Here is a 27,822-nt window from a genome sequence, read left to right on the forward strand (position 1 = left end):
TTACATCCTCTTTCTTCTTATGAGCTGTTCTCTGTTGTTCAGCTCAGGCCTCAATAATATAATGTAACACTTAGGAGAAAAGATGCAAGCCAGCAGGCCAGCACTGGAGACTAAGATAGAAAAGATCTCCACAGCTACCATGTCTTTCCCCTTAGTGCTCAGGTAGGTTGGAACAAAGGATAGCCAAACACTGCAAAAGACCAGCATGCTGAAAGTGATGAACTTGGCTTCATTGAAACTGTCAGGTAGCTTCCTGGCAAAGAAAGCCACAGTCAAACTGACAATGGACAAGAAGCCCATATAGGCCAGGACAAAGTAAAGGAAGATTACAGACCCCTCATTACATTCAAGTATAATTTTGTCAACCATTGAGTGCATGTCCACATCTGGATATGGGGGAGATGTTGCCAGCCACACAACACAAATGCTTGATTGAATGAGGGAGGAGGAAAGCACAATGGAGTTGGCCAGTCCTTTCCCCACCCATTTCCTCATCCTGGAACCCGGTTTGGTGGCCATGAATGCCAGAACCACTGTGATGGTTTTTGCCAGCACACAAGAAACAGCCACTGAGAAGATGATGACAAAAGTAATTTGTCGTAGGAGGCACGTCACCTTTTCAGGAATACCAATGAACAGCAATGCACAAAGGAAGCAAAACAAGAGGCAGATGAGGAGAGCATAGGTAAGGCTCCGGTTGTTGGCTTTGACGATTGGAGTGTTGTGGTGCTTCATAAATGTTCCTAGCACTAGAACAGTGACAAAAGAAAAGAGAAGAGCAAAACTGGCTAATACGAGTCCCAAAGGTTCTCCATAAGATAAGAAACTGATCTTCTTAGGAATACAAAAATCTTGATTTCTGTTTGGATAATTTTCATCTGTGCATTTAAGACAGTCATTCATGTCTGTAAAAAAACAACAATAAGAAGAGCAAACATGTTGTTTCCGTCTCAAAAATATGTCACAAATCTCACCAGCATTCTGTAGCTCTTCACCCACCTAGATAGAATCTTCTCCATTGAATCCAAGGGCGCATTCACTGCGGATCTATTAATATATAGCTAGTGATATGTTAATGATTGATCATATATGGAGCATTATTTGAAATATGTCCATAGAGGTTTAGTGATTGGGGACATTAAATGAAGGAAGTATATATACTTATAGTATATATAGTTCTATTCTATTTATTCATTTATTCATTCATTCACGAAATGCCTAAACACTTCTTACTTTCATTCCCACAGGAATAGCCACAAGAAGAAGAAATACTCTGTGTGTGTGTGGGTGGGTGGGTGGGTGGGTGTGTGCACGCACGCATTTTGATGCTATTTTTATTGTTTGCATATCATAGCAAAATAGCAATATGGCAAAAAGATTGTATTGGGAACATCCTATTGGGAAACCACTATCTTTGCAGAACATTCACCAAGGCAGAAATAAATAGATACACAATAAAATACTATTCAGGGTCCATAGGAAATGGCTGGAATACAAAGAATGGCTTCACTAACAATTATTAAGTATTGGGAAGGCTTATATCAGCCAAGTTATTTACTAAGGTAGCCAAGACACAGGAAATGTAGGGCAAAACCAGCACTTTGAATCCTTCTCAGAAACATTCCTGTAACCAATGTAAAGGCTTTATCAATGAATCATCTAGGGGCTGCAAAAAGGAACACTCTCTGGCACTACCCTCCGAAGTGGTGCTTGCAAGATGAAACTCTGCTCTCCTTTGGTCTACCTGTACAAGGACTACATATACATCTATACAAGAACGACATACAAAGACTACATATAGCCCTTGTACAAGCATAAATAAAGCAACAGATGATCTGCCTTCATCTAACAATAGACTATCTGACTACCATGAGCCCATTACTGATTTCAGGCATGGATACAAAGGAAAGAGTTCAGGAATGTGGCTTTCACACCAGATTATGATGAAAAGGAGAGAGAAAGATGGACATAAACTATAAGTCTGTACACTCGAGCTCAGTGGTTTTATTCCAAGTTTAAATAGGATATGAGACAAACGCAAACCCTGAACAACCCCCAGAACAAGACTAAAAATAATTTCTCATCACCAGGATCACACACTTGGCCCCCAGAAAGGAGCATAGCCACCATAAAGTGGCAGCCCAAATTACCATCCTGAAATGGCAATTCTGTAAGAAAGATGAAGATGAAGATGAAGATAAACCCACCCACATCACTCTCTCTCTCTCATATCCTTTGGTCTGGGATCTCCAAGGATAATAATCTGGGTATCAGGAAAACTTCTGTTAGAAGTTCTAGGAATCTGTATTTCATACCTTTCTGGTTCGAAATCTTGCCTTCTGGACATGGGATGCAATCATAGCAGCAAAATGGCTCCCCTTCCTTCACCCTCTTCCTGGAACCAGGATAGCAACTCTCAGTGCACAGAGAAAGAGGCTGTACCTAATCCATAGTTCAAAGAAAAAGCTTATGAACTTCAGATTAATGAATTTTGAATTTTTAAGATGCTATGGCTTTTCGATATATTGCCATAGTGGTATGGAAGCCATGGCTTCATCTTTTGCTACCAGGCTAATATGGGAAATCCTGTCTGAGGATTCCCCTCAGGATTCACCTTTATAAGGAATGGGCGGTCCCTAAGGGGGGGGGCGGGCAAGAGAGGAACATACCTTCCTAGAAATGGCAGCGGTTGTGGCAGGGGCTCCTTTAACTCCCACCCCCATCAGCCTCTCAAATAGTAGCCCAGTGTTTTCCCACAAAAACACCAGTGTGGTAGCATGAAAACACTGGGCTATCTCAACTGCTCGCAAAACCACCAGGCTATCCCATCCTTCAAATGGGATAGTATTCTTCACACTAGAACACCAGTGTTTTTGTGGAAAACACTCTTTATTTGTAAGAACTTTGAGCAGAGGAATTTGATGATAGGTTAAAGAAAAGTCCAAAGCTATGAATACAGAGGCTTCATTCAGAGTAAACAGCATTTCATTGATACTTGGTAATGGATGACAACCCATGACCATGCTTGAGTTCAGATCTTTTAAATCTACGCACATTCAAAGTGTACCATTTGATTTCCACACAAGAACAATGGGAGAGACCCATTCTGATGAACCAACAGGCTCTATGATGTCAGCATGTTCTTGTCTTGAAAGATAATCTCGTTTGTGTTGTACAGGTATTGCATTAGCCTTCATCTGAATTTGCCAGGAATATCAGCAAAAACATTAGAGAAATCTGAAATCATATCAGCATATGGATGCTTCATCACCTTTAATATGGGTTCTGTGCTATTTGGGTCTAACACTGTCCGGAGATCTTTCTGATGTTTCCAGCCCAATATTGAGACTCCTTTTTGTGACACATACACTTTATCTTCTGCAGTACATCCTTTGTATTCCAGGACAGCAGAGAAGTATCCATTTGGGGCAAAAGGGGATCTTCCATATCTGCATGGGTGGATGTCTGAAGTCTGCAGGTGCAGGTCTGATGTAGTATGGAGTTTTTTGTTAATGGAATGAGAAATGATAGTGCATGCAGAACCAGAATCAGCCATCATCTGCACTTTAAGGCAAGAAGCAGACTCTGTCATACTTCAAACACTGACAGTAAGTGGTACATTTGACTCATCCTTAATCATATAGTGAATGAGTAATGGAGTGGCCAGGAGACTTGCAAACCTTAGCAAAGTGTCCCCTTTCATTGCACCTGTTGCAAGTAACCTTCCGTTCAGGACAGTGAGCAAAAATGGTTTTATGGGCAGCACTTCAGTAGCTGTGGTAGCTCTTACTTTCTTGTGCTGCCACTTTCTGGGGCAGTGCCATATGACAAGATGAGGATTGGTAGGATTTAGACTGAACAGCTTGGATTTCATGAAGTTGGTAATGAGGTACCAAAAAGAGTGATTTGGTGCAGTGAAGAGCATTTCCCATTTCATAATGCTGGGACATACTGATCGATAGAATCACCAGGCACTTAGAATCTAGAACAAAACATTCAGTAATCACATTCAAAGTACGGCTGAGCTGATCATCTAAGGCTTGAAGAGCAGCTTCATAAGAACTGGCATCCCTTACAAAGTTGGCAGGAAAGGGCAAATGATTATAAAAGCAAATAGGACCTCCATTGTTTCTTGGGCAGAGTAGGTTTTCCTTTGGTGAACAAGAAAAAATGTGGGATATGTGCCATGCTTCAGTGGGCATCTTGTGAACAACAGAGTCCAGGATTGATAAGGAAAAAGTACCTTAAGGGGTTGTGTAGGCCAGGAAGTTGTTATTGCCAGACAGTTATGTTTTGGGGTAGCACAGCAGGCATCCTTCTATGTGATTATGCTGAACCCGTAGAACTGTGGAACCACAGTCTCCCACAGTCTCCATTTTACAGGTTGCAGCAGCCGTGGTTCTCATGTTCATTAAATTGGTGAACATTTCACCTTGCCTAGCCAAAAGCCTTGGCTCCAAGCAGGTTGATTACACAGCCTACGTTGGCAGCATGGCTGCAGGTCTGGCAGATGGCAAAAGATTGAAAGATGATACTCTTGTCACTCTCTAATGAGATATGCCTAGCTATTCAGACTCCCCCTCAAGAAAGGCCAATCATTCCAAGAAAGAACCTCCTGGCCTTAGGAGAGATAAGAGTGTGTTGCCAGTGTGTGCCTTTGCCACTTGGATCTGTGCATTGCCAGCGTATGTCTTTGCCAGACTAGTGGGCAGGGTCAACATGGGACAGCAGTAAGGCAGCTGGCAGTGAGCTCCCGCTCATGCAGGGGGGTTTGTCTCCTGGCCTCACTGGAAATATGGAGCTGGGTGGAATATGCTTGAAAATGGGGTGCGCGGCTCCATTTGTGAGAACTTCATGCCCCCTGTTTTTGATGTTAGATGCAGGGTGTGTGGCTGGTGCATGAGTCACAGCCCCTTAGCTCTGCTGCCTGGGTTCTTTAAGCCTGTTTGCACAATGTTGGCTTTGCTCCTGTTTAGAACCTTAGCCAACATTATTGCAAGTAAGACTCCCAGTTAATGTCAGGAACCTGTATGTCCAGCGTCGAAAACACAGTCGGTCAATGTTGCTGGAAGCTGGAGGGCCCTCTGAGTCTTGAGGCTCAGCTGAAGCAGGCTCAAAGATACAGCCTTTATATTGCTTGTTAAGCAGCTAATTGTTCCCTCTTAGTGTTGCCAGGTGATGTGGGCGACGTACATATCTCCATTGCTGGGATGTTATTGTTTGCACGCTCTCCGCTCTGGGCTTGACACTGCACCCTACTTCTCCTGTTCAGCTTCTGGTGGCCCCTCGGGAGCTGCAGCCTCAACTTGGCCTGCCTCAGTTTCTTCCTGCGGCCCGACAGATGATCTCTCCTCCTGTTGCTCTGTTGGAAGGTTGCCAACTTCCTCCTCCTCTTCACTATCCGTAGGCAAGGGCATGACTCTTAAGTTTAGCTAAAGAGTTAGTCAAACCTTTGCTTTCTGTACTCCATTTTACCCTTAAGAATGCTTTCATGCTGTATTTCTGTTTCCGCATCATTTCAATACATTAAAACTTGCTCAAATTGATATAGTAACAGAATTTTTCCCCATTTTTTTCCTTTAAGCCAAATTTTTCCCCTCCCCCCTGCCTGCCTCCCTTAGTTGCCATCCATTGGCCCAATTTCTAGCCTTCCCCCACCCGGCACTGTGGCCATTTTTGAGGCCGCCGCACCTGCACGATATGTCTTTGCATGGCCTGGCTTGACCAAGGCCAGGCCAATTTCACAACTAAGGGAGGCTTAGTTGCAACACTCATATGACTCACCTGGAGGCAGTAAGTTGGAAAAACAATTTTTATTTTTTTAAAAAAAATTGCGAACCCACCCAACTGGCCAAACAAGGGGTGGTTCAGTTCAACTCCAAATAGTTGAACAGAACTGGTTCAATGTCTAACACATTTGATGTTGAACCTGTTTGCTCATCCCTAGCATTAGTAGAATGCAACAGTTCAGGAATATAGGTTCATAAGCCTCCTTCCCTTATGAAATTAGACTAATCAAACTGCACTAGTATTTATTCAAGATAGAAAGACTTTCCAAATTGATGACAATGTTATCTTACCTGATTAAAAAATCTGTGCCATGCAATGTCATCCTCATTAATAGTGAACGCTTGGTCTGGAGGAGCTTGGGGATCCATCTGCCCAACTTTCACTCTATGAAAGGATTGATTTGTGGACATAACCCAGTTGATCACACCAAAGTTAGCAACTCTCTCACCATTCTGGTCAAAGGAAACTGTGTCGCCAGCAGTGTTGTTAAACGACAGAGTTCTCAGAAGGTGATCAAGCTAGATGGAAAGGGCAAGAGATTAGAAAATGTCAGTTGGACAGCAGTAAATAATTGCTGGTATTTTTTAAAGATTGAAACATATAGACATCTGCCCTAGATGGCTGCAAGCTTTATTTTTTTTGCTAAAATCAGCTATTACTTTTAGTATTAGAACTAAGCATAACTAATCTGACCCGTTCAAGTTATTTGAATGTGTGTTTTTCTTATGTTTCTTTTAAAATTGTGAGCTCTTTGGAGACAGCGAGCCATTCTTATTTATTTATTTATTTATTTATTTATTTATTTATTTATTTCTATGTAAACTACTTTGGGAATGGTGGTATATAAATATTCTATGTAAACTGCTTTTGTTGAAAAGTGGTATATAAATATTCATCTTACTTCTTGTATTTTCCATGTCTTCAGAGATTTAAGTTACAGTTTCTACCATTCTGGTGATCCATCTGGATAGCTAATGTAAAGTGAACAGCTCACTCTGTGTCTCTGGTTGACATCTGTAGTAATGCTGCACATGGAGATCAAAGGATCCCCATGTGCTGCATGCTCTGTTCAAGCTTAATAGAACATGGGGAGCTGGATGCTATCTAGTGGGGAAATGCCCCACCACCATCATCAGAGTAGCTCCTTGTGGTCTTTTTGAGATTTGCAACCTTTGCAAAGACTGCCTCTCCTCACATTGTTTTCAAAGCTTGCAACAAGCACCAGGAGAGAAGATGAGATTCCTGGCAACCTTTCCTCATCCCTGCCCCCATGGCACTCTCACAACCTGGAAGGATCCATTTTGAATGGAAGCTGACTCACATCAGTGACATTGGACAGGGCAATATTTGGCACCTCTCCTCAGGCACTACAATATACCTAGGTGGGTGTGGAGATTTTCCCCAAGCTTCCTTTCTTCTCTCTGAAGAACCCTGTGCCATACAAAAGGATCTTCTGGAGGGCTATGCTGTATATTTTGTAGGGATGTGTGAAACATTCCGGGTGCAGAATGATCTGTACCTGAATCAGGCCATTTTGTGCGATTTGTGTACAGAACAAATCACCCGTTTGCACCTTTTGAAAATTTTGTCAACAAAACAAATCATCTCCATTTCGGTTCCCGAAGTTTTGATGTTTTGTACCTCCATTTTGTGGCACTCTTTATTTTGGTCATAGACCAGCAATACAACAATACAGCAAACTTGATTTTGGTCATAGACCAGCAATACAACAATACAGCAAACTTGATTTTGGTCATAGACCAGCAATACAACAATATAAAACAAATAAGAAAATAATAATCATATAAAATCAGACTACATTTATACACTTTTGGCATATTATAGAACAATATTTGGCCACAATATGAATAACATCCAAATTAGGGTTAGTGAGCAAATAGTTTAAATAAAAATCATCTCCACGACCCAGAAAATTAATCAAAAGTGTGGCAATTAGTTGGCGTCTTATGTCTCTGAAATAATCACAGTACAGAAGAACATGAGCAATTGTTTAAATGTTACCAGATCCACAAGGGCAAAATCTTGATGCATATGATATACCCTGGAATCACCCATGGAGCACAGCTGTTGGGAGAGCATTTACATGGGCAAATGTTAGAGCTCATCTAAACTTTGGAATTAGGATGCTACTTAAATATGTAGCAGGCTTGAGCTTGATGCTCTGAATTCCTATGTAAATGTTAACTTTATAACTTTGCATGTTCCATCTGCAACTCCACATCATGGATATGTTGCACAATTGTTCTTCTAGCCTGGTCGAAACCTAATTTAATAAGATTATCTTGAGAGAATCCGTATAATAGTAATTTTTTTGTAATTTCCAATTTCCATTTGGATTTAAAAGAGTTTTCCAAAACTAAATGTACTAAGCCAACTTTTGTGAATACCAATTTTAACCTGTAAATTATAATAGATCTCCAGTAACATGATTCAATCTAACCAAACCCACCACCCTTCTAATGACAGTATTTGAGACACAGTACAGCAGCTGTAATATAGTTCTTATGAACTGAGTTTGAAGTGTTTCTAGCAGAGCAAAATTATTAAATGGGCCCAATTGTGCACCATACATAATCTGAGGATACACTTTGGCCAATTGTAGTTTTATTACTAAAGGGATGTATGAAGCTCCCCATGAGCAATGAAATGATTTAATTAGATTCATTCACAATTGGGTGCTCTGAATAATATGTTTTTGATGCGCAATACGGGAGCCAGATGAATGGAATACAATGCCTAAGTATTTACAAGATTGAACTTGTTCAATTGTATTCCCGTTCACGTGCCAAGTATATCTCTTCGGCCATTTAGCAAACACCAAAACTTTTGTCTTTTGGTTGTTTACCTCTATCATCTCTCTGTTACAAAATAGACTTAATTGTGCCAATGTTCGACATAGTCCTATGGGTGTCTGGGATAAAAGGATCATATTGTCTGCATACAACAGGACTGCAATTTGTTTCTGTGCCAATCTTGGTGGGTGCCTAGACATGTCAGATAAACAGCTCACCACTGAGTTGATATAGATGTTTAAAAAGTAGGTGCCAAAATGCAACCCTGCCTTACTCCTCTACTAGTTGGAACATCTGACGATAAATAACCATACTGATTACAACGGACCCGCAATCGAGACTTCTCATATAGCTTATAAATTAATAGTGATAATATCTTATCAATTTCCAAATCTATTAGTTTTTGCCAGAGCCTGTCTCTTGAGATGGAATCAAATGCCGATTTCAGGTCTATGAATGCAGTATAAAGTTCAGCACCCAAATTAGCCATATATTTTTCAAAAAGATAATGGAGGGTCAGAACATGTTCCATAGTAGAATGACCTGCTCGGAAGCCAGCCTGTTCAACTGCGAGAATGTTCTTATCCTCAGTCCAGTCCACCAGCTTAATCACTAAATGTTTAGCATATCTTTTACTAATCACACTCAAGAGACTTATAGGCCTATAATTTGCAGGATCACTCTGTCTACCTTTTTAATATATTGGGACTATTATCCCACTCCCCAATAGGGTGGAATTTTTGCCGTATTATCGATATACATGAACAGTGAGACTAAAACTGGATCCCACCAGTCTAAGTTAGACAGAATCACCTCTATAGTAATATAATCGATTCCAGGGGCTCTGCCCTTTTTAAATTGTTTTACAGGACCTTCTGAGCAGGAGAATGGGCCCCATCTCTGGGGGGGGGTCAGTTGTATATGCCTCAATATTCACCATTATGGCATCATTTTGTCTATACATCTCATAAAAATGATCTTCCCATTTATCAGCTGGAATTATACAATCAGGTAAAGAGGGAGCCCTTCCTAATTAAGGTGCTACCAAGCGCCAAAAGGTGCTTTGATTTTTCAATTTGGCCACTTCTATTAACTTCTTCCCTCTCTGTATCATCCATTAATATTTCTTTTGTTTTAACAGCCTCTTATTACCACCTCATTATTAATAAACCCTGTACATTGAACTTAGTTGTATCATCCATATATCTATCAAGTGACTTTATTAATGTACCTTTCAACTCTCGGCAATCTCTATCAAACCAGGGATGAGAAAAAACTTTCCGTCCGGTTTTTGGAATAGTGTTAATGAGCTTTGGATGTATTAAGATTAAAAGACTATCATAATGATCTAGCAAGCATTTACCATCAGGCACGGATGTCACTTGAATAATAACATCTGAAAAGTGGAGATGATGTGGGGGCAGCAATATCACAAGTAACGGGCAGAGGGAACTATGGCTGTGGGAGTTGGGCAGGCCGTTACAGGGGGAAACGGTTCAGGCAGTTGAGGCCTGTTCCTTTTTCCAGCTCTTCTACCAACCCTGTGTTCCCAAGGGACCCTGAGAACACTCTCTCAAGGATTAGGGTGCTGCTGTTGAATGCCAGGTCAGTCAATACAATCTCTCATCCACGATTTGATTGTGGATGAGCATGCTGACGTATGTGTGACGGAGACCTGGTTGGATGAGCTGGGAGGGGATGGTCTCTCTCAGCTCTGTCCACCAGGTTTCCTGATCATGCAACAGCCCCACCTGGATGGTCGGGGAGGGGGCATTGCAGTCATCTGTCGAGAGACCTTTCCCATTTCCAGGTGCCCGGTCAGCCAATCACAGAATTTCGAGTGTTTGTCCTTGAGGGTGGGCCTCTAAGGGAGGCTGGGGAATTCTGCTGGTGAATGGACCATCCTGCTGCACTTCAGTCTCCCTACCTGAGCTGGTGTGGGTGGTCTCGGAGGTGGCCTTGGGTTCCCCCAAACGTATTGTTCTGGGGGATTTTAATGTCCACACTGAGGCCCCTCTAGTGGGTGCAGCCCAGGATTTCATGGCCTCCATGGCAACCATGGGCCTTTCTCAGCCAGTATCAGGCCCTACCCACATGGCAGGACACACTCTGGATCTGTTTTTGCTGACCGGGGAATAAATGATCAGGAGGTGGGGGAGTTTGAGATAACTCCCTTGTCATGGACAGATCATAATCTGGTGGGGTTTAGTTTGACTGTTCCGTCTGCCCCCTGCAGGGGTCGTGGACCGATTAGAATGGTCTGCCCCTGGAGGCTTATGGATCCACTTGGTTTTCAGATGGCCCTTGGGGAGTTTCCAGTGTCCAGAGCTGGTGACCCTGTGAAGGCCCTGGTGAATCTCTGGAATAGAGAGACAGCCCAGGCTGTTGACACGGTTGCTCCTAAAGCCCTCTCCAGCTCGGTGGAGCCCGATCTGTTCCCTGGTTTTCCTCCAACCTTAGGGTGATGAAACACCTCAGCCGACAGCTAGAGCTAGAACAACGCTGAAGGAGGAGTTGTGATGAATCTGACCGAACATGGGTTAGAGTACAGTTTGGGGACTACTCCGTGGTGGTGGGGGCGGTGAAGAAACATTTTTTCTCCGCCTCCATTGCATCTGCTCAGTGCAAACAGAGCTGTTCCGTGTAGCAAGACATTGCTGCACACATCCTCCCAGGTCATTACCTGGGGGAGGAATAATCTACAGCCCATTTTGATCACTTTGCGTGTCACTTTGCAGATAAATTCGCTTGCATCCATGCTGATCTGGACTCCCGAGTTTTGACAGTCTCGGCGGATGTGCCTCTGGTACCATCTGGTCCTATTGTGTTGGATTCTTTTCAGTTGGTGCAGCCTGAGGATGTGGACAAGATCCTGGGCAGTGTGAGGGCAACATTGTGTGCTCTTGACCCTTGCCCTTCATGACTAATAAAAGCTGCCAGGGAGGGGACAGACAGATGGTTGGAGGTTAATATTAATGCTTCATTAAGGGAGGGCAGGGTGCCACTGTGCCTCAAGGAGGCTATGGTAAGACCATTGTTTAAAAAGCCCTCCATTGATCCCTCCAGCCTGGACAACTATAGACCTGTCACCAGCCTGCCCTTTTTGGATAGAGTGTGTGGTGGTGTCTATCAAGATGATAGAGTGTGTGGTGGTGTCCCAGCTGCAGAGGGTCTTGGATGATACAGATTATCTGGACCTTTTTCAATCTGGCTTCCACCCTGGATATGGGACTGAAACTGCCTTGGTCGCTCTAGTGGATGACCTATGCTGGGAACTAGACAGGGAGAGTCCATCCCTGTTGGTTCTGCTGGACCGCTCAGGGTGTTCAATACCATCGACCGTGGTATCCTTTTGGACCACCTCTCGAGTGTGGGAATTGGAGCTACGCCGTTGGAGTGGCTTTTGTATTTCCTTGGGGGGAGGGTCCAGAAGGTGATGCTGGGGGACTACTGCTCGGCTCCATGGCCATTGGCCTGTGGGGTCCCGCAGGGTTCAGTTTTGTCCCCTATACTGTTTAACATCTACATGAATCCACTGGGAGAGGTCATCCGGGAATTTGGACTGAGCTGTCAGCAAAATGCAAATGAAACTCAGCTCTATCTCTCCTTGTCACCTAATCCTAGGGAGGTGGTGGATGTCTGGAATCGGGGGCTGGAGGCCGTGATGGGTTGGATGTGGTCTAATAAACTGAAATTGAATCCAGACAAGATGGAGGTAATGTTGGTCAGTAGGAGAGCTAATTGGGATGAGGAGATTTTACCGGTTCTGGATGGGGTTGCACTCCCCTTGAAGGAGAAAGTACGCAGCTTGGGGGTATTACTGGACCTGGCTCTGCTTTTGGAAGCCCAGGTGGAGGCAGTGACCAGGGGTGCCTTTGCACGGCTTTGGCTAGTGTGCCAGCTGCTTCCCTTTCTTGACAAGGCAGATCTGGCCACAGTTACCCATGCCTTAGTCACGTCATGGCTGGATTACTGTAATGCACTCTACATGGGGCTGCCCTTGAAGAAAATCCAGAAACTGCAGCTAGTGCAAAATGTGGCAGCCAGGGTTTTGTCTGGAGCTGCCCGTTGGGAGCACACCACACCCATTTTGAAAGAGCTGCACTGGCTACCAGTTTGTTTCCATGTCCAATTGAAGGTGCTTGTTTTGACCTTTAAAGCCCTTGATGGTTTGGGCCCGGGATACCTGAGGGACCGCCTGCTCTCAACGGTTGCTGCCCACTTGACGAGGTCATCTGAGGGGGCTTTGCTCTGGGTGCTGACAATGAAGGCAGCTCAGTTGTTGTGAACATGGGACAGGGCCTCTCTGTTGCTGCCCCCAGACTTTGGAATGCTCTCCCAGTGGCTATTTGCTCCTGGGTCTTAATCATGGCTTTTAGAAAACATGTGAAGACTTGTCTTTTTACTCAGGCTTTTATGCAATTATCTCCATTGCTGCTTCTTTGTCTGGATTGCACCTTAATATCAAGAAAACAAAGATATTGATGACTGCAGAGAATACACAAGTCAGAGTGAAGATCAATAATGAGATAATTGAGGTAGTAAAGGAATTTATTTTTCTTGGCTCTAAAATAGATAAATGTGGTGACTGTAGCCCTGTATTTAGGAGCCATATAGCATTTGGAAGTACTGCAATGATTAGCATGAGTAAAATTTGGAAGAGCAAAGATATTAGTCTCCTAACCAAATACAGATTAGTTAATGCAATAATATTTCCAATAGCTACATATGGCTGTGAAACTTGGACTTTGAAGAAGGCAGATAGGAGAAGGATGGAGGTGTTCAAGATGTGGTGTTGGAGGCGACTGTTGCGTATCCCATGGATAGCAAGAATTATGAATAAGGAAGTTTTAGATCGAGTTAAACCAATAATATCGCTAGAAGCTAAGCTTACTACACAGAGACTTACATATTTTGGTCATGTCACACTAACTGATTCACTCGAAAAGATAATTATGCTGGGAATGATCAGTGAAAGAAGGAGACGGGGATGGCCTTTTACTCAGTGGTTGGATATTATAAAAATGACTCTGGAATGACCATGGCAAAATTAAAGGAAGCTGTACGAGATAGGACAGCATGGAGTGCATTGATCCATAGAGTGACCGAGAGTCAGACACGACTGAACAGATAGAGAGATTTTATATTTTTTATATTAGATTTGTTTTTATATTTTAGCATCTTTTAATTGTGTAATTTTTGTAGTCTTGTTATAACTTTTTCTATGTGTACCGCCTTGTGATTATTTTAATGCAAGGCAGGATATAAATTTAACAATCAATCAATCAATCGATCAATCAGTGTGGCACTCTGTGCAATACACTGGGAATTGCGCCCTCTCCTGCTGGCTTTCTAGCTTCATAGTGGTTTTGTTGGCTGTTTACACTATTTAGAGATAGTTTATTTGAAGGATAGGTCTCAGCTGTAATGGTCAGCTATTTAGTTGTCCAAATAGCCTTTCCCTTGAATATGAGGGATATGAGGGAGGGATATTTACTTACGTTCTCTTCTCCACCAGGCTCCTTGTAATCATAGGGTCTTGTTCCAGACTCCCCTGCACACTTCCCACTAAACTCCTGCAAAACTCAATGTCCTGTTTGCTATCCCTGTACGGTGTGTTCTGTTCACTATGCTCTCGGGCCTTCACCTCTTATGTCGAGAGTAGACCTCCAACTGAGACACAGGATGTGAGTCAAAGGAATGTCAAAAGAATGTGGTGCCTCCCTCAGCCCTATCTGACTCTACCCCTCCAGGCAAGGACAAACAAAAACACTGGAGTTTGCTAGCCCTGGCAAATGCTAGCCCTGGCAAATCTCTCTCTCTCTCTCTCTCTCTCTCTCTCTCTCTCTCTCTCTCTCTCTCTCTCTCTCTCTCACACACACACACACACACACACACACACACACACACACAGACTTATCCCTTAAAGAGAAATCAGCCCCTCAAAATCTTCCCTCCTCCTGTTAGTTAGTGTGTGTTGGAAATTCTCTGTGGTGAAAGAATCCTTTTCTCATTATAGCAGAGTGCACAGAGGCACAACACAGCGGATTTAGTTAGGCATGCGTGTATGCTGAGAGTAAAGTAACTTGGAGCCAATTCATAGTTCCAAATCAATATATAAGGCATTTGTTAAGGAACTCCATTCTAGATAGGAAAGTGAGGAGTTAGGATCTCTAATCTATCTATCTATCTGGATGCAGATGGATTCTGCATCTTCTCTGCACATATGGTGCAGGGAGAGAGGCTTGCCATGTTGCAAGGTAGAAGGGCAGGTAGGGAAGAGAGAGAGAGGAAGGAAGTTAGTCCCTGAGATTAGCAATCTACATATCAAAGGGATAGTGTCAGAGCAGTAGAGAAGGAATGACCAATGTCTTGACCCTCTAGCCCTCTGACTCACTAGTTTGTCCTCCACTGTCTGTGATGAGACTGCGTAAAGTCCTTAACTTCCAACACCCCCTCTCGATGTCTCGTGACTCAGTTCACAAGATTCATTTTCTCTCTCAGCTTTTCAAAGCAGGGTCTTGGTAGTGGCTTAGTGAGTATGTCTGCAAGCATTTCATTTGTCGGGCAGTAGATCAGCTTGATTAGTCCATCTTTCTGCAGACTTCTCACTACATGGTACTTTACATCAATATGTTTGATACGCCACTTTACATCTTGTTTGGAGAGTTGAATGCAGCTGGCTGTGGTACATCTGTACCTATGTCCTTCAGTAGTTGACACAGCCATTGTATCTCATGACAGCCCTGTGCAGCTGATACATATTCCTCTTCAGTGGTTGATGATGCTACTATGGAAGTTATGGGGAAATGATTTAAAATTTACTGCATGCTATGCTATTAAAGAAAATTATTATAAAATGATGTATAGATGGTATCTGACACCAAAAAATTGGCATTAATGTATAAAAATGTTTCAAACAAATGTTGGAAGTGTGGACATTTTGAAGGCACATTTTTTCACATGTGGTGGACCTGTGGGAAGGCTAAAGCCTATTGGGACATGATATATAATGAATTAAAGAAAATATTTAAAATGACATTTCCTAAGAAGCCTGAATCCTTCCTCCTGGGAATAACACAAGGTGTAATATCTACAACCAATTTAACATTTTTTATGTATGCCTCCACGGCAGCTAGAATTATATATGCACAGAAATGGAAGTCTAGTGAACTGCCTTCAAAAGAAGACTGGCTGTTAAAAATTTTGGAATATGTGGAGATGGCAAAACTTACAGCACTATTAAGAGATCAAAACTTGGAATGTTTTAAAGAAGATTGGAAACCATTCTTGTTGTATCTAAAGAATTACTTTCCTACTATGGACTTGACAGCAGGGTTTGAAATTTAGTATAAATCGCAGGTTGGTTAGATTAATTATGTTTGTAAGGGTTTGAACTTATGTTTTGAATTATTATCATAGCAAGGGTAAATTTTATAGTTGTTGATTCACGAAGAATTGTGAGCGGGAAGTCCACCTTCTATGTGTGTATTTTTAATGAATGGTAACATTGCTATTGTTAAAATCAATAAAAATTGAATTTGCCACAAAAAAAAAAAATTCCAACAGTTTGAAGGGGGGAAAGGCTAGAAGTTTAGAAATGCTTGCTCACCTCCTCAAGCTGTGTCTATTCTTCACAGAGTAGGCTTCAAACTGAGAGACAGGATGTGAATCAAAGGAATTGTGTGTTCTTGGGTTTTTCCCCTGTTTCGAGGGAGGTTTTTGGTTGCAACTGAATTTAAAACTTTGTGTGCTATTTAGAAGAAGTTTAAATAGGGGTTCTGTTTAACGTTTAAATAGGGATCCCTGTTAGCTAGCCACTAGTAGGTGCTTAGGGAAGTGTAGCCTTGTGGTTTTTAAAAATTAATTATCTCTTTCCCTATTCCAACTTTTTGGGGGGCTTTTTTTTTAAAGAAACCTGTCCTCCAGTGCCTATAATATATACGGTATTATTGATATTCTTTGCCCAGAATATCTGCCCAGCAGCCTACAGGCCTCTGAGTAGGCACACGCTCCTTTTGTGTTTTTTTAAAAAACAGAAGTCTGCCCTGCTCCATCCAGCCCTCTGTGCCCATATAGATCAGTAGTATTATATTCTCTGCCCATTCTCTGAGTGGGCACACACTCTAGCCTAGCCTCATCCCTGCACCCTTTATTACCATCCATCCCACCTCCAATTACAGCCTTCAAAGGTCCAGCAGCAGCCTATATTGTATCTTGTTCCCTAGTTCCCTATTGTATCCATTATGTTCCCAATCCCTAATTATGTTATATCTGTTATTGTATCTATCTGGTCCCCAGTTATTGACATTGTTCCCTAGTTAGTTACATTGTTCCCTAGTTACAATAGTCCCTAGCCTATTGTATCTGCGGTTCCCTACTGCCCAGCCTACAGGCTCTGAGTCGGCATCACACACTCCAGCCTAGTCCTCACTGCACATTTCGTTTACCCCCTGAACTGCAGCCTTAAAGAAAGCATCAGCAGCACCACAACCCATTGGTACTGGGTGTGGGGGGGGGGCACATTCTGCTGAAGACAACCCAGCCCCTGTTCTTGCCCCTTCTCCCAACTGAGTGTCCCCTGCCCTGAGAGATTCACTGCACTTGCCCCACAATTCTTTTAAGAATTTTTTTTAATAGTCAGGGTTTTAAAAATAAGCCCCAAAAGAGTTTGCTGGGATGGGTGGAAGAGTGCCAGGTAGAGGGAGGCCTTTTCTTGCTGGTTGTGGTGTGGGGGGCGGTGACAAGGGCCTATTCCCTGAGTCACCCCTGCCCCTGCTTTGGTGAGCAGGTTGGACTTCTCTTGTCTGCCTGGCCCTACACCAGGGACTGCGACTGGACAGCACTTACAGGGGAGGGCCTACCTAAGAGGTTCTTCCTGTGGCAGATGTGGAGGTGGTCCAGCCAGATCCACCATGCCACCCTCCCTACCGGTTACTGTGAGGGATGGGGGCCCCAAAGTTGCATCTGAAGAGGCCAAGGAGGAAGTTCCTGTGTTTCCTGTTCCTGGGACTTCCCAGGCCAGCTCTGAGGGCAGTAATGGTGGTGTGCCCCAAAGGAACCAGCACAATTTCCATCACCCAAATGACCACGTGTTGCAGGATAGTCCAGGAGTGTTGTTTGGGATGACTTTCAGCTTTGCCCTAGTGATGGCAGCCATGATGTCTGCATCAACTACAAGGCACTTGTTAGCAGATGCAAGGACCCGAAGTACTTCAGCACATCAGGTCTGCTGTCGCACCTGTGGTGGCAACACCCAGGGGTCGAAACCTCTGCTGGCAGTGGTGCTAGGCCAAGTGCCTCCACTAATAGCAATAGAAGCAAGGAGCCATTGGCTCCTGCTCCTAGGCAGGAAGAGTTGACTGAGCAGTGGGTGCAGCCTCTGGGGAAGTGGTCTGATTGTTCAAAAACATATCTCATTTCCCGGGCCATTGGGGAGATAATGGCTTTGGATGGTCAGCCTTTTAATATTGTGGAGAATGTCAGCTTCCACTGTTTGCTCCAGCTGCTTGCCCCAGAGTACAAAATCCCCTCACGTACCACCTTCAGTAGGAGGGTGGTGCCCTCCCTGTAGCATGCGTACAGGGAAGCTGTGTTGGCCCAGTTGTGTGCAGTCGGGCCTAGCACCAGTGTGCACTTCACTGTGGATCTCTGGACAAGCCACAGCGGGCTGCACACTGCCTTCATGTCCCTGACAACCCATTGGTGGGGGCATGGGGGTGAGGGGACATCTGGCTCTGCTGGAGATGTATCCATCTCCTCCCATGCAGGCAAGCCTTCTTGGGCTGTGTTGCATGTGGAGGCAATGGACACACACCACAGGTTGGATGAGTTGTCGGCAGTCATGGACTGACAGATGGGGAATTGGCTAGCCAGGGATCCAAACTTCTGCCAAGGCTTCATGGTCATCGACTACTCAGCCAACATTAGTAAGCCAGCCAGGCAGGTTGAATTTGTGCACATCGCTTGCGTTGCACACACTTTGAACATGGTGGGGCAGGATGTGCTTGGGATTAAGGAGGCAAAGTCCAAGTGCCAGCAGAGGTTGGGTTCCTGCCCCAGAACCTGCTGCTTCCATGGCTGCTCTTGTGGACCAGTGCTGCAAGATTACTGGCCACTTCCACTGGAGATAAAAGGCAGGGCCTTTAAAGCCCTGAATTGCTTAGGTCCAGTGAAGCAAGTGTGTGTGCAGGAGCTTCCAAATGCTCAGCAGTGCTGGCTAATTGGAAAGGCCAGTGTTGCCCTGTGCATCGTACAGGGCATCAAAAGTTAAGGGACAGCCAAGAGGTCATCAGGACTGGTGACTGAAAAGCTCTGAGACATTTGGGCATAGGGTGGGCTAGAAATAGAAATAAGAAAGAAAGAAAGAAAGAAGGAGGACAATTTTTTTATTCCAAGCTAGAGGGGTGTTTTATAGCTGCTTCCCTCATACATGCAAATAAACCTTATGTAGATTTAACAAAAGGTTTATTCAGTAAGAATTCCACTTTCTCCTTCTCCTTTCCCTCCCTTTTCCTTTCTGACTCCCCCCCCTCCACACACACACATACACTCTATGGGATCCCCACTGGTACAAACATACAAACAAACAAACTGCAAAAAATTACTGGGTAGAATACAATAAGGGGACAGGAGGTAACTTGAGAAGTGGAATACAGGAAAAGCAGCTTTTTACACATGTTGCAGTGCATTATGATATCCAATGATACAATGCCCTCACTCATGAGGATGCTCAAGCTATTACCTGCCACCGCTGTTGATTCTGAAGGTACAGACCTTCTTCACCTGCCATTACTCTGTGTTTGAGTTGAGATGAGGAGATGGAATGTATAGCATGGGCCACTGCATAGATAGCATTGTAGATGCTGTAGCTGCGGTCAGTCATTCTCATTTCAAACAAAAGCCCCGGAAGGCTCTCCAGCTTCTCCTCCCCTGTGCAGATATTCCCCTCCAACAAATCCATTTCTGGCTTTTTTAATTCACAATTGAAAACTTGCTCCCAGAAGTCCTGGATAAAACCATCCCATTGAGCAGAGGTAGGGTTCATTCTCTCAACAAACTGGTGAAATCCTGGTAAATCACTGGAGTGAATTGTGAAAGAAATTGCACCATGGAATATTTGTATATCCCAAGTCCTTTGAAGAACAAATGAAGCAGGTTCGAAGTGAACTGTTCCTATCCACACATTACCTTTTGGTGCATTTTTCATAAATTTTAATTCTGATGCATATGCCCAAAATCTAAAAAATGCCATAGAATAAGAATCTCCATACGCCACTACTACATTGGCTTTGCTCCTTAAAATTTTATCATATATTTCTGCCCCCTTTTCCACCGAGCTCCACATGTCATAGATATATGGTAGTTCGGGCATCCTTTCTATGTAATCAAAGCAAATACCATTCTTGGAAAATAATGGGAACACTGTTTGCACAAATCTTTCTCCATTGTCATTGTCCATGACAAGGATCCCAATCCATGTCCAGCTGAAATGCAGAAGTAAAGCAAGAATCCCCCGATACTGATGTTCTTCATTTGGGAACATCTGATAGAAGGGAAGTCCTGGGGTTTTGTCATTCATCACTGGAGTAGGACCATAGGTGAGCTAAAGAGAAGGGGGAGACATGAGAATTATTTTATGTATGTAGCACTTTGAAGTGGTGAAGCATTTTACATACACTATGTTTAATCTGAAGGGCTGTTCTACATTAATTCATGGATGCATTTCCTGCACAGCATTTCAGTTAGGAGACATAGAGAACACTGGCTTACCTAACTCTATGTAGTAGATGCAATGATGGAAGAATTTCCCTCAGACTAGCTGGTTTGCAACTTCCACTGTTTAATCCTAATCTGGAGTTATGATATTTTTTAAAAACATACGATCTGGATTGCCTACTCCCAAGTAGTCCCATTGGTTACATTGGATACTCCCAATTTTTTTTTCAGGCCACAAAACCCATAATAATGTAACATTTCACTCCAGAGGATTGCAACAGTTATGGTACTTTTGGCTTTGTTCCGGTGGTTAAAATCTCTGTTTCTGTGAGGTCAGAAGCTTCTGAGTGCTTTACTTTTTCCAAACACTAGATCTGACACTGTGGGAGGGCTTGATTTCATCTGCCCTAACTCAGGAACACAGAACTGTTCTGTGCCTCAGACTACTTTTGAGACACTATCATCATCAAGAGAAACAAAACTGAAATTTCCAAAGAGAGGCAGGGTGCTCCCTCATCCCAAATGCCTTAAGATAGGCATAGGATAGAAATAACCGCACCACAGAAAGCCAATTTTTCCACAGGGTGGTTTCCCTCCCAATTGATTAATAGTAGGGATAGGATTGAAACCACCCCACAACAGGGATTCAATTGATTTCTGAGTTTGTTTTTCTCCCAATTGGTTATAATGGGAATCAGATAAAAATTATAATTATAGAAATCCCATTCATGTTGGGGTAGTTTTTTACTGTGTCATGTTTTTATTTTTAACATAAATAACGTAGTTGAGGAGGGTCTATATTTGTGGATATATCATGTGACAGAGTCCAGGTAAGAGTCTGACAACAAGAGCATAGTTGGGAGTGCAGTGGTTTACTTGTTTACATAGCTTTATGCAACTGGGGGTGGAAATACACCCCCAAATCCTGATGCATTATTATAGCTGACAGAGAAAAACATGTAACAAAACTATCTATATATTATCTTCTCAAAACATTTGAGAGATGTTGCATACATAGAAGTGAAATAAAATTTCAAAATCATCACCTGGGTCCAACCCAGAGTTTACTTTAGATATTCTTAATCTACACTTTCTGCTTACAGGAGTCCTGAATGTATGTTCCTACAATATACCTTTCTTTAAACAACATGATAGTGTTACCCAGATTGCCTGTTTGGGGACTCCCAGGAGAACCCCTACACCTGATTTGGAGCTACAGGCTTATTTTCCATTTTGCTTCTCTGAACCCACAGGATTGTGAGTTCAGGATTCAGCTCACATGAGCTAACGCATGGGATATGTCACTTGGAACTCCCAAGGTCCTTCCTGAACATGAGATAAGCTCCAATGCACCCATTTCATTCCAGGTTTCTCAGCCTATTCACCTCTTTGTGATGGTAGAGCACACTCAGCAAAGTTTAAACCGGACACAATGTCCTTTTTAGTCTATGACCATTGTCACCCTTTTCAACAGAAAAGTGTGATCATCATTCCACCTCAGGGCAAGATGCTGACTATTTCAATTCTTGAGACCACCAAACAGTGTGTCCCTTCCTTGGATTCACCCATTGTGTGTTTGTGCATTTGAGCACTAGCTACTAGGGATGTGCAAAAAATTTCGGGCACAGAACGATCTGTGCCCAAAATGAACAATTTTGGGTGATTCGGGGCCGAACCGAATCACCCCCGATGTCCCCCGATATTTTTCGGGCACGAGATGAATCACCCGAATTTCGGGCAAAAAAAATTCGGGTGATTCGATTCACGGTTGATTTTTGGCGATTTTTAAAATTTTAGTGACTTTGGGGCAGTTTGGGGGCATAGCATGGGATCTGGGCAAAAGGAGTGGGGTGGAATGGTAGTGCCTAATGGGTGCAGGCTACCACCCCAAATTCAGTGGGATTGGGCAAAGGTCTGATTTTTGGTAAATATCTGAAAATTTCATGTCTTTGGGGCAGATTGGGGCATATTGGGGCAGAAAGTGGGGCCTGGGGCATAATAGTGGGGTGGGGTGGTAGTGCCTAATGGGTGGAGGCTACCACCCCAATTTCAGGGGGTTTGGACAAAGGGCTGATTTTTTTGAGATTTTTTGAAGTTTTAGTGACTTTGGGGCAGTTTGGGGGCAGAAAGTGGATCTGCCCCAAAATAGTGGGGTGTAGTGGTAGTGCCTAATGGGTGGAGGCTACCACCCCAATTTCAGGGGGATTGGGCAGAGGGCTGATTTTTTGAGAATTTTTGAAGTTTGGGTGTCTTTGGGGCAGATTGGGGGCAGAAAGTGGATCTGCCCCAAAGGAGTGGGGTGGGCTGGTAGATAGTGCCTAATGGGTGGAGGCTACCACCCATCCCCAATTTAAGAGTGATTGGGCAGAGGGGTGAATTTTGGTGAATTTATTTTTATGAGGTTTGTCTTCATAAAGTGAAGTGTGCTAAACTGATTACTTCCTCATATTATTCATAGTAAAGGAAAGTGTGAAAAAGTGAAAGTGGGGTCATGAGAGTTGTTTAATTGAAAAAAATCTCATTTGCTATGATAGAATGAGAATTTACACCTCAGAAGTTTTTTCTGAGGTGTGAATTCTCATTCTATCATAGCAAATGAGATTTTTTTCAATCAAACAACTCTCATGACCCCACTTTCACTTTTTCACACTTTCCTTTACTATGAATAATATGAGGAAGTAATCAGTTTAGCACACTTCACTTTATGAAGACAAACCTCATAAAAATAAATTCACCATAATTCACCCCTCTGCCCAATCACTCTTAAATTGGGGATGGGTGGTAGCCTCCACCCATTAGGCACTATCTACCAGCCCACCCCACTCCTTTGGGGCAGATCCACTTTCTGCCCCCAATCTGCCCCAAAGACACCCAAACTTCAAAAATTCTCAAAAAATCAGCCCTCTGCCCAATCCCCCTGAAATTGGGGTGGTAGCCTCCACCCATTAGGCACTACCACTACACCCCACTATTTTGGGGCAGATCCACTTTCTGCCCCCAAACTGCCCCAAAGTCACTAAAACTTCAAAAATTCTCAAAAAAATCAGCCCTTTGTCCAAACCCCCTGAAATTGGGGTGGTAGCCTCCACCCATTAGGCACTACCACCCCACCCCACTATTATGCCCCAGGCCCCACTTTCTGCCCCAATATGCCCCAATCTGCCCCAAAGACATGAAATTTTCAGAAATTTACCAAATATTAGCCCTTTTCCCAATCCCCCTGAAATTGGGGTGGTAGCCTGCACCCATTAGGCACTACCACCCCACCCCACTCCTTTTGCCCAGATCCCATGCTATGCCCCCAAACTGCCCCAAAGTCACTAAAACTTTAAAAATTCACCAAAAATCAGGATTTTGCCCAATCCCCCTGAAATTGGGGTGGTAGACTCTACCCATTGGGCACTACCACCCCACCCCAAAATTTTGCCCCTGGGCCCCTTTTTACCCCCCCAATCTATTCGGATTCGGATTCAGGTTAAATCCAAATCCGAACCGAATCAAGGGTGATTCGGGTGACCCAGATTCGGGCACAAAACAGAACAGGGGTGATTCGGTTCGGGCCCGAGCCGAATCACCCAAAATCCCGAATTGCACACCCCTACTAGCTACATTATCTTGCTTTGCCTGGTGACGCATTCCTTTCCCACTTGTTGTCCTCATATCAGCCCTTCCTACAAGCCCAATCTGTGTAGCATGCTTGGCTGTGGTGAGATACTGGTCTTCCAAGATCAGACTCCCTTTGGATTTTTCTTAGCTCTCAGACCCTCATGTGGTATTTGGGTACCTGCGTCTGCCTTTTGCCTTCCTACCTGTCCCAGAGGAAAGAGGTCTCTTGACATCAGTCAAGCTACAAGGGTCCACACACCCCACCGGACAGACTAAGGTATATCTAATCTCTGCCCTAAAGCTTCTTGTTCTGCTCTTTTCCTCCACTCTTTAAATCCAAAGCTGTTCTCTAGAACTGTTTCTCTGGTCAGCCTTGTGTTGATTTAATATGGATCTCAAGCCAAAATTTCTCTCTGTGCACTTCAATTTCAGCCTATTGATTTTTGTCTTGTTGGCTTGGTTAATTAATATTGTGTTGCTTGCTAATCAAGATTTCTCTTCTGTATCCTTAAACCCTAAAATGAACCTGAATGTATTTTTGAGACTTCAATCTTTCTGCCAGTCATTTCCAAGACCAACACTTTACACAAATTTATTCTGAAATGGTCTGCTCCACCTAAACTTGCTAATTCTCCAAACAAGCTTGAAAATAGTCATGGGTCATTGCCAATTCCCATGAGCAGTATTATTAATAGCAGTCATATCAGGTCCAGGTCCAGGTTTGAATTTTGTTTGGCCTCCTGCTACAGTCACCATTACCATGTAAGAAGACAAAAGTTTGTTTCATTCTGCCAAATGTCATCTGCCCCAGCCCTACCCGCCTCAGTTTAGGAATGGTTAGATTTTCTATTTCTCCCATTTTTCTACAATTACCATTATGCTCTGTTCCAAAAAATAATCAGTGGTTGTTTTTCCTGACAGTGACAAAACAAATCTACATTGAAAGATGCATCTACCAACAAACAAACAACAAATATTTATATTCTGCTTTTTAACGGAAGTGTCCAAAGAGGATTACATAGAGAAATAACAAATAAATAAGATGGATCCCTGACCCCAAATTGCTCACAGTCTAAAAAGAAACATAAGATAGACACCAGCAACAGTCACTGGAGGGGTACTGTGTGGGGGTGGATAGGGCCAGTTGCTCGCCTGCCAAAAAAAGAGTATCACCATGTTTAAAACATGCCTCTTTGCCAAATTAAATGTATACATTTCTGAAGTTGTTTCAAATGTTTCATATGCAAACACCTGGCACAATAATATGTCAAGGAGTACAGATTTAAATATGCATTTGCCTACAAGTTTATGCAATACATAGGATCTCCACAGACATCAGTAGGGAAGAGGTTTATGTGTCTCTCTCAGCCATATCTTGGAGAAGCCAGGAACAAAACTTGGAACCTTCTGCTCTTCCCAGAGGAGCTCCATCCCGTAAGGGGAATATCTTACAGTGCTCACACATCAAGTCTTCCTTCAGATGCAACCAGAGTGGCGCTTACTTAGCTAAAGGGACAAGTCATGCTTGCTACCACAAGACCTGCTCTCCTCTCCAGCACACATGGATCCATCATGTAGGCTGAGAGTTCCATCAGGAGTTTTGACAAGAAAAGACGTGGATAGTATTCAAACCCACAATGCCCCACTGAGACTCATGGCACTACATGATGCACTATGCAGTTTGGTAAACAGCAGTCAATAACTGAAATGCTACTATTGCTGCTAGTGCCTATTGCAAAAAAATAACTGTCTGCCACCTCAGTAGGGGGACCTCCAGCATTGCAGGTTCAGGGCATGATGTGGGACCTCTGGTAGCAGCTCATGGCTGTCTTGTCTTGCTGCTCACACTGCATATTATGTTCATTAAAACCTCAATGATTATTAAAATATTGTTTTGGGTTCCATTATGTTGTTTAAATTCTTTTTTGGAACTAATATTTCTTTATACTAAAGTATTTCTTTGCTAAATTTGGAAAAATCCATCTATTTACTTCAAGTGTACCTTTTTCTGAGTCCAAAGTACAACATCTGGCCAGGAAGGACAAACAAAGTGTGAATATAGTGTTTATTTAATATCAATATTCTAAACACAAATCATACCTGTGCAATTTTATAGATATCCAAGACTGTTGCCACATGACGGGAGGTTAGAGAGTCCAGTCCCGCAATGACTGCTACCAAGTTATTCTTGATATCACATTGGTAGTTGGGGACAAATCTTTCCCAAGAGAATAGAAGTAGCAGCGTGGAATAATATGTCCACTTTGCCTTGAAATAGCTGTCATGGATGTGGATACCCAAAGTAATATTGGGTAAGAGTCTTGAGTTTTCATTGATCTCCTTTACTGCAAATGCAAAGGACAGAATGTGTTGATAATTCTTAGCCAGTAACCTAAAATGAAAGTTGTATTCATCATCAGAAGTGTTACTGAAAGTGTGCAATTGCATTGTAACTGATTTTAAGCCTCTTTCCCATTATTATTACTCATTCGCTCTAATAGCAATATAAATGGTCTCATGCTATTTGGACTGTAGAGAAAACTTAGGATGTACAGAAATAGAAATGATGTGAGAAAAATATCCAGCGCTTCATGGAATTCCTAAGCTCCAGTTTAAAGCTTCCAGAAATCAGGTATGTAAGGGGAAGGACAGAAGCAGATAAAAGGGGAAATGAGATGGAAAAGGTGGGGTGGGGGAATACTTGTTCAGTGCATCATCTGGCCAACAGTTGTAATAACTGTATTACAACTGTTGGCCATATGATGCACTGAACAAGTATTCTCCCACTGTGCAGTTCACTGTAAATAGTAGTTTGAGCCAATAGTATTGTAATCAAGATGCTACAGCAAGGTATGCCATGCTTCATCATGAACTTGACTATCTTGAACATGGAGGAACTAGGTATATTCTTTATTGCAGGATTGCTACACATTGCTAAAAGAACTTTTGAAATTAAAGGAAAAAAGCTGGAGAGGGGACATAACCTGAGGTACAGCACTTGCTGTGCTAGTAAATGGATCTACATTCAATTCCCAGCCTTTCCTGTTAGTAAAAAGTGGTCAGCTTCTACCTCAGACTTAGGGAAGCGGCTTGAAGTATAAGCAGATAGGACTGAGCTCGACAGACCAATGATCTGGATTTGTATAAGGCAGCTACATATAATTCTTCAAGGGTCCGGCTCATAAAGGATGAAACTGAGAAATAAAAAAATATTTTGCTATGGTCAGGAAGATATAATGGATATGACTTTAAATCTCAATTTCATGGAGAGAGGGAAGCATAATTTCTAATCATTTTTGACTATGTCCCACAGAACAGAAAAAAGGACTTATCTTGTTATTTCTAAACATGAGCAAGAATCTATGGCCTCTATGCAGACATTGCATATTTTGTATTAAAAATGCTTAAAATGAGATTGAGAAGGCAGGAGCAGATACACAGAGAAAGCTTTGAGATGGGGCTGAGAATCTTGGTGTGACACAGAAGTGTGGACAAAAAGGAACATCTTAAACCCATGCTAGTGAGGGCATTCTTCCTAAATTCCAAACCAATACACCACTGTTTTGGGATTGTAACTCCTAGGTCTGCTCTTCTTGTCACCCAAAAGAAAAGAAAACAAAACACTGAAATGCAATTAACTTTTACAAAAAAAGCTTACTCCTTACAGAGGCTCAGTGGACAACGTCATTCCAGGTTCTGCAGCAAAGTCTATTTCAATGGAGAGCATGAAGATCTGAGAAGCTATGCCACCAATGATGAGGTCCCCTGGCTGCTGGTATTTTTGAAGCAGAGGGCGTGGATTATTAAGCCTGCATGTTACGATGTGAGTCTTGCATGCTGTATATGTAACCAGGACCAGAAGCAAGAGCACTGATAATACCATGCTGAGTACCAT

At 43.0% G+C, this 27,822-nt stretch overlaps 1 protein-coding gene across 1 annotated transcript; it reads right to left on the reverse strand.

Moving 5' to 3' along the window:
• On the reverse strand, nt 1-27,822 carry LOC128330974 (vomeronasal type-2 receptor 26-like). Its single transcript, XM_053264342.1, has 7 exons — nt 27,593-27,822; nt 26,028-26,319; nt 19,348-20,208; nt 7,813-7,875; nt 6,081-6,308; nt 2,316-2,442; nt 1-905 (listed from the first exon to the last, which is right to left on the reverse strand). The coding sequence occupies exons 1-7, from the start codon at nt 27,820-27,822 to the stop codon at nt 1-3; spliced, it is 2,706 nt and encodes a 901-aa protein (XP_053120317.1).

The sequence above is a fragment of the Hemicordylus capensis genome, chromosome 6, assembly GCF_027244095.1.
Source record: "Hemicordylus capensis ecotype Gifberg chromosome 6, rHemCap1.1.pri, whole genome shotgun sequence".
In the NCBI taxonomy this organism is placed as follows: Eukaryota; Metazoa; Chordata; class Lepidosauria; order Squamata; family Cordylidae; genus Hemicordylus; species Hemicordylus capensis.

Bases quoted from the DNA above. Each gene is read 5' to 3' on its own strand.
- LOC128330974 (XM_053264342.1), bottom strand. From the start codon at position 27,822: ATGGTACTCAGCATGGTATTATCAGTGCTCTTGCTTCTGGTCCTGGTT. The intron at 26,320-27,592 runs GTAAGGAGTAAG...CTTTCATTTTAG, and splicing joins ACGTTGTCCACTGAGCCTCT to GTTACTGGCTAAGAATTATC. The intron at 7,876-19,347 runs GTAATAGCTTGA...CTCTCCCAACAG, and splicing joins AGAATCAACAGCGGTGGCAG to CTGTGCTCCATGGGTGATTC.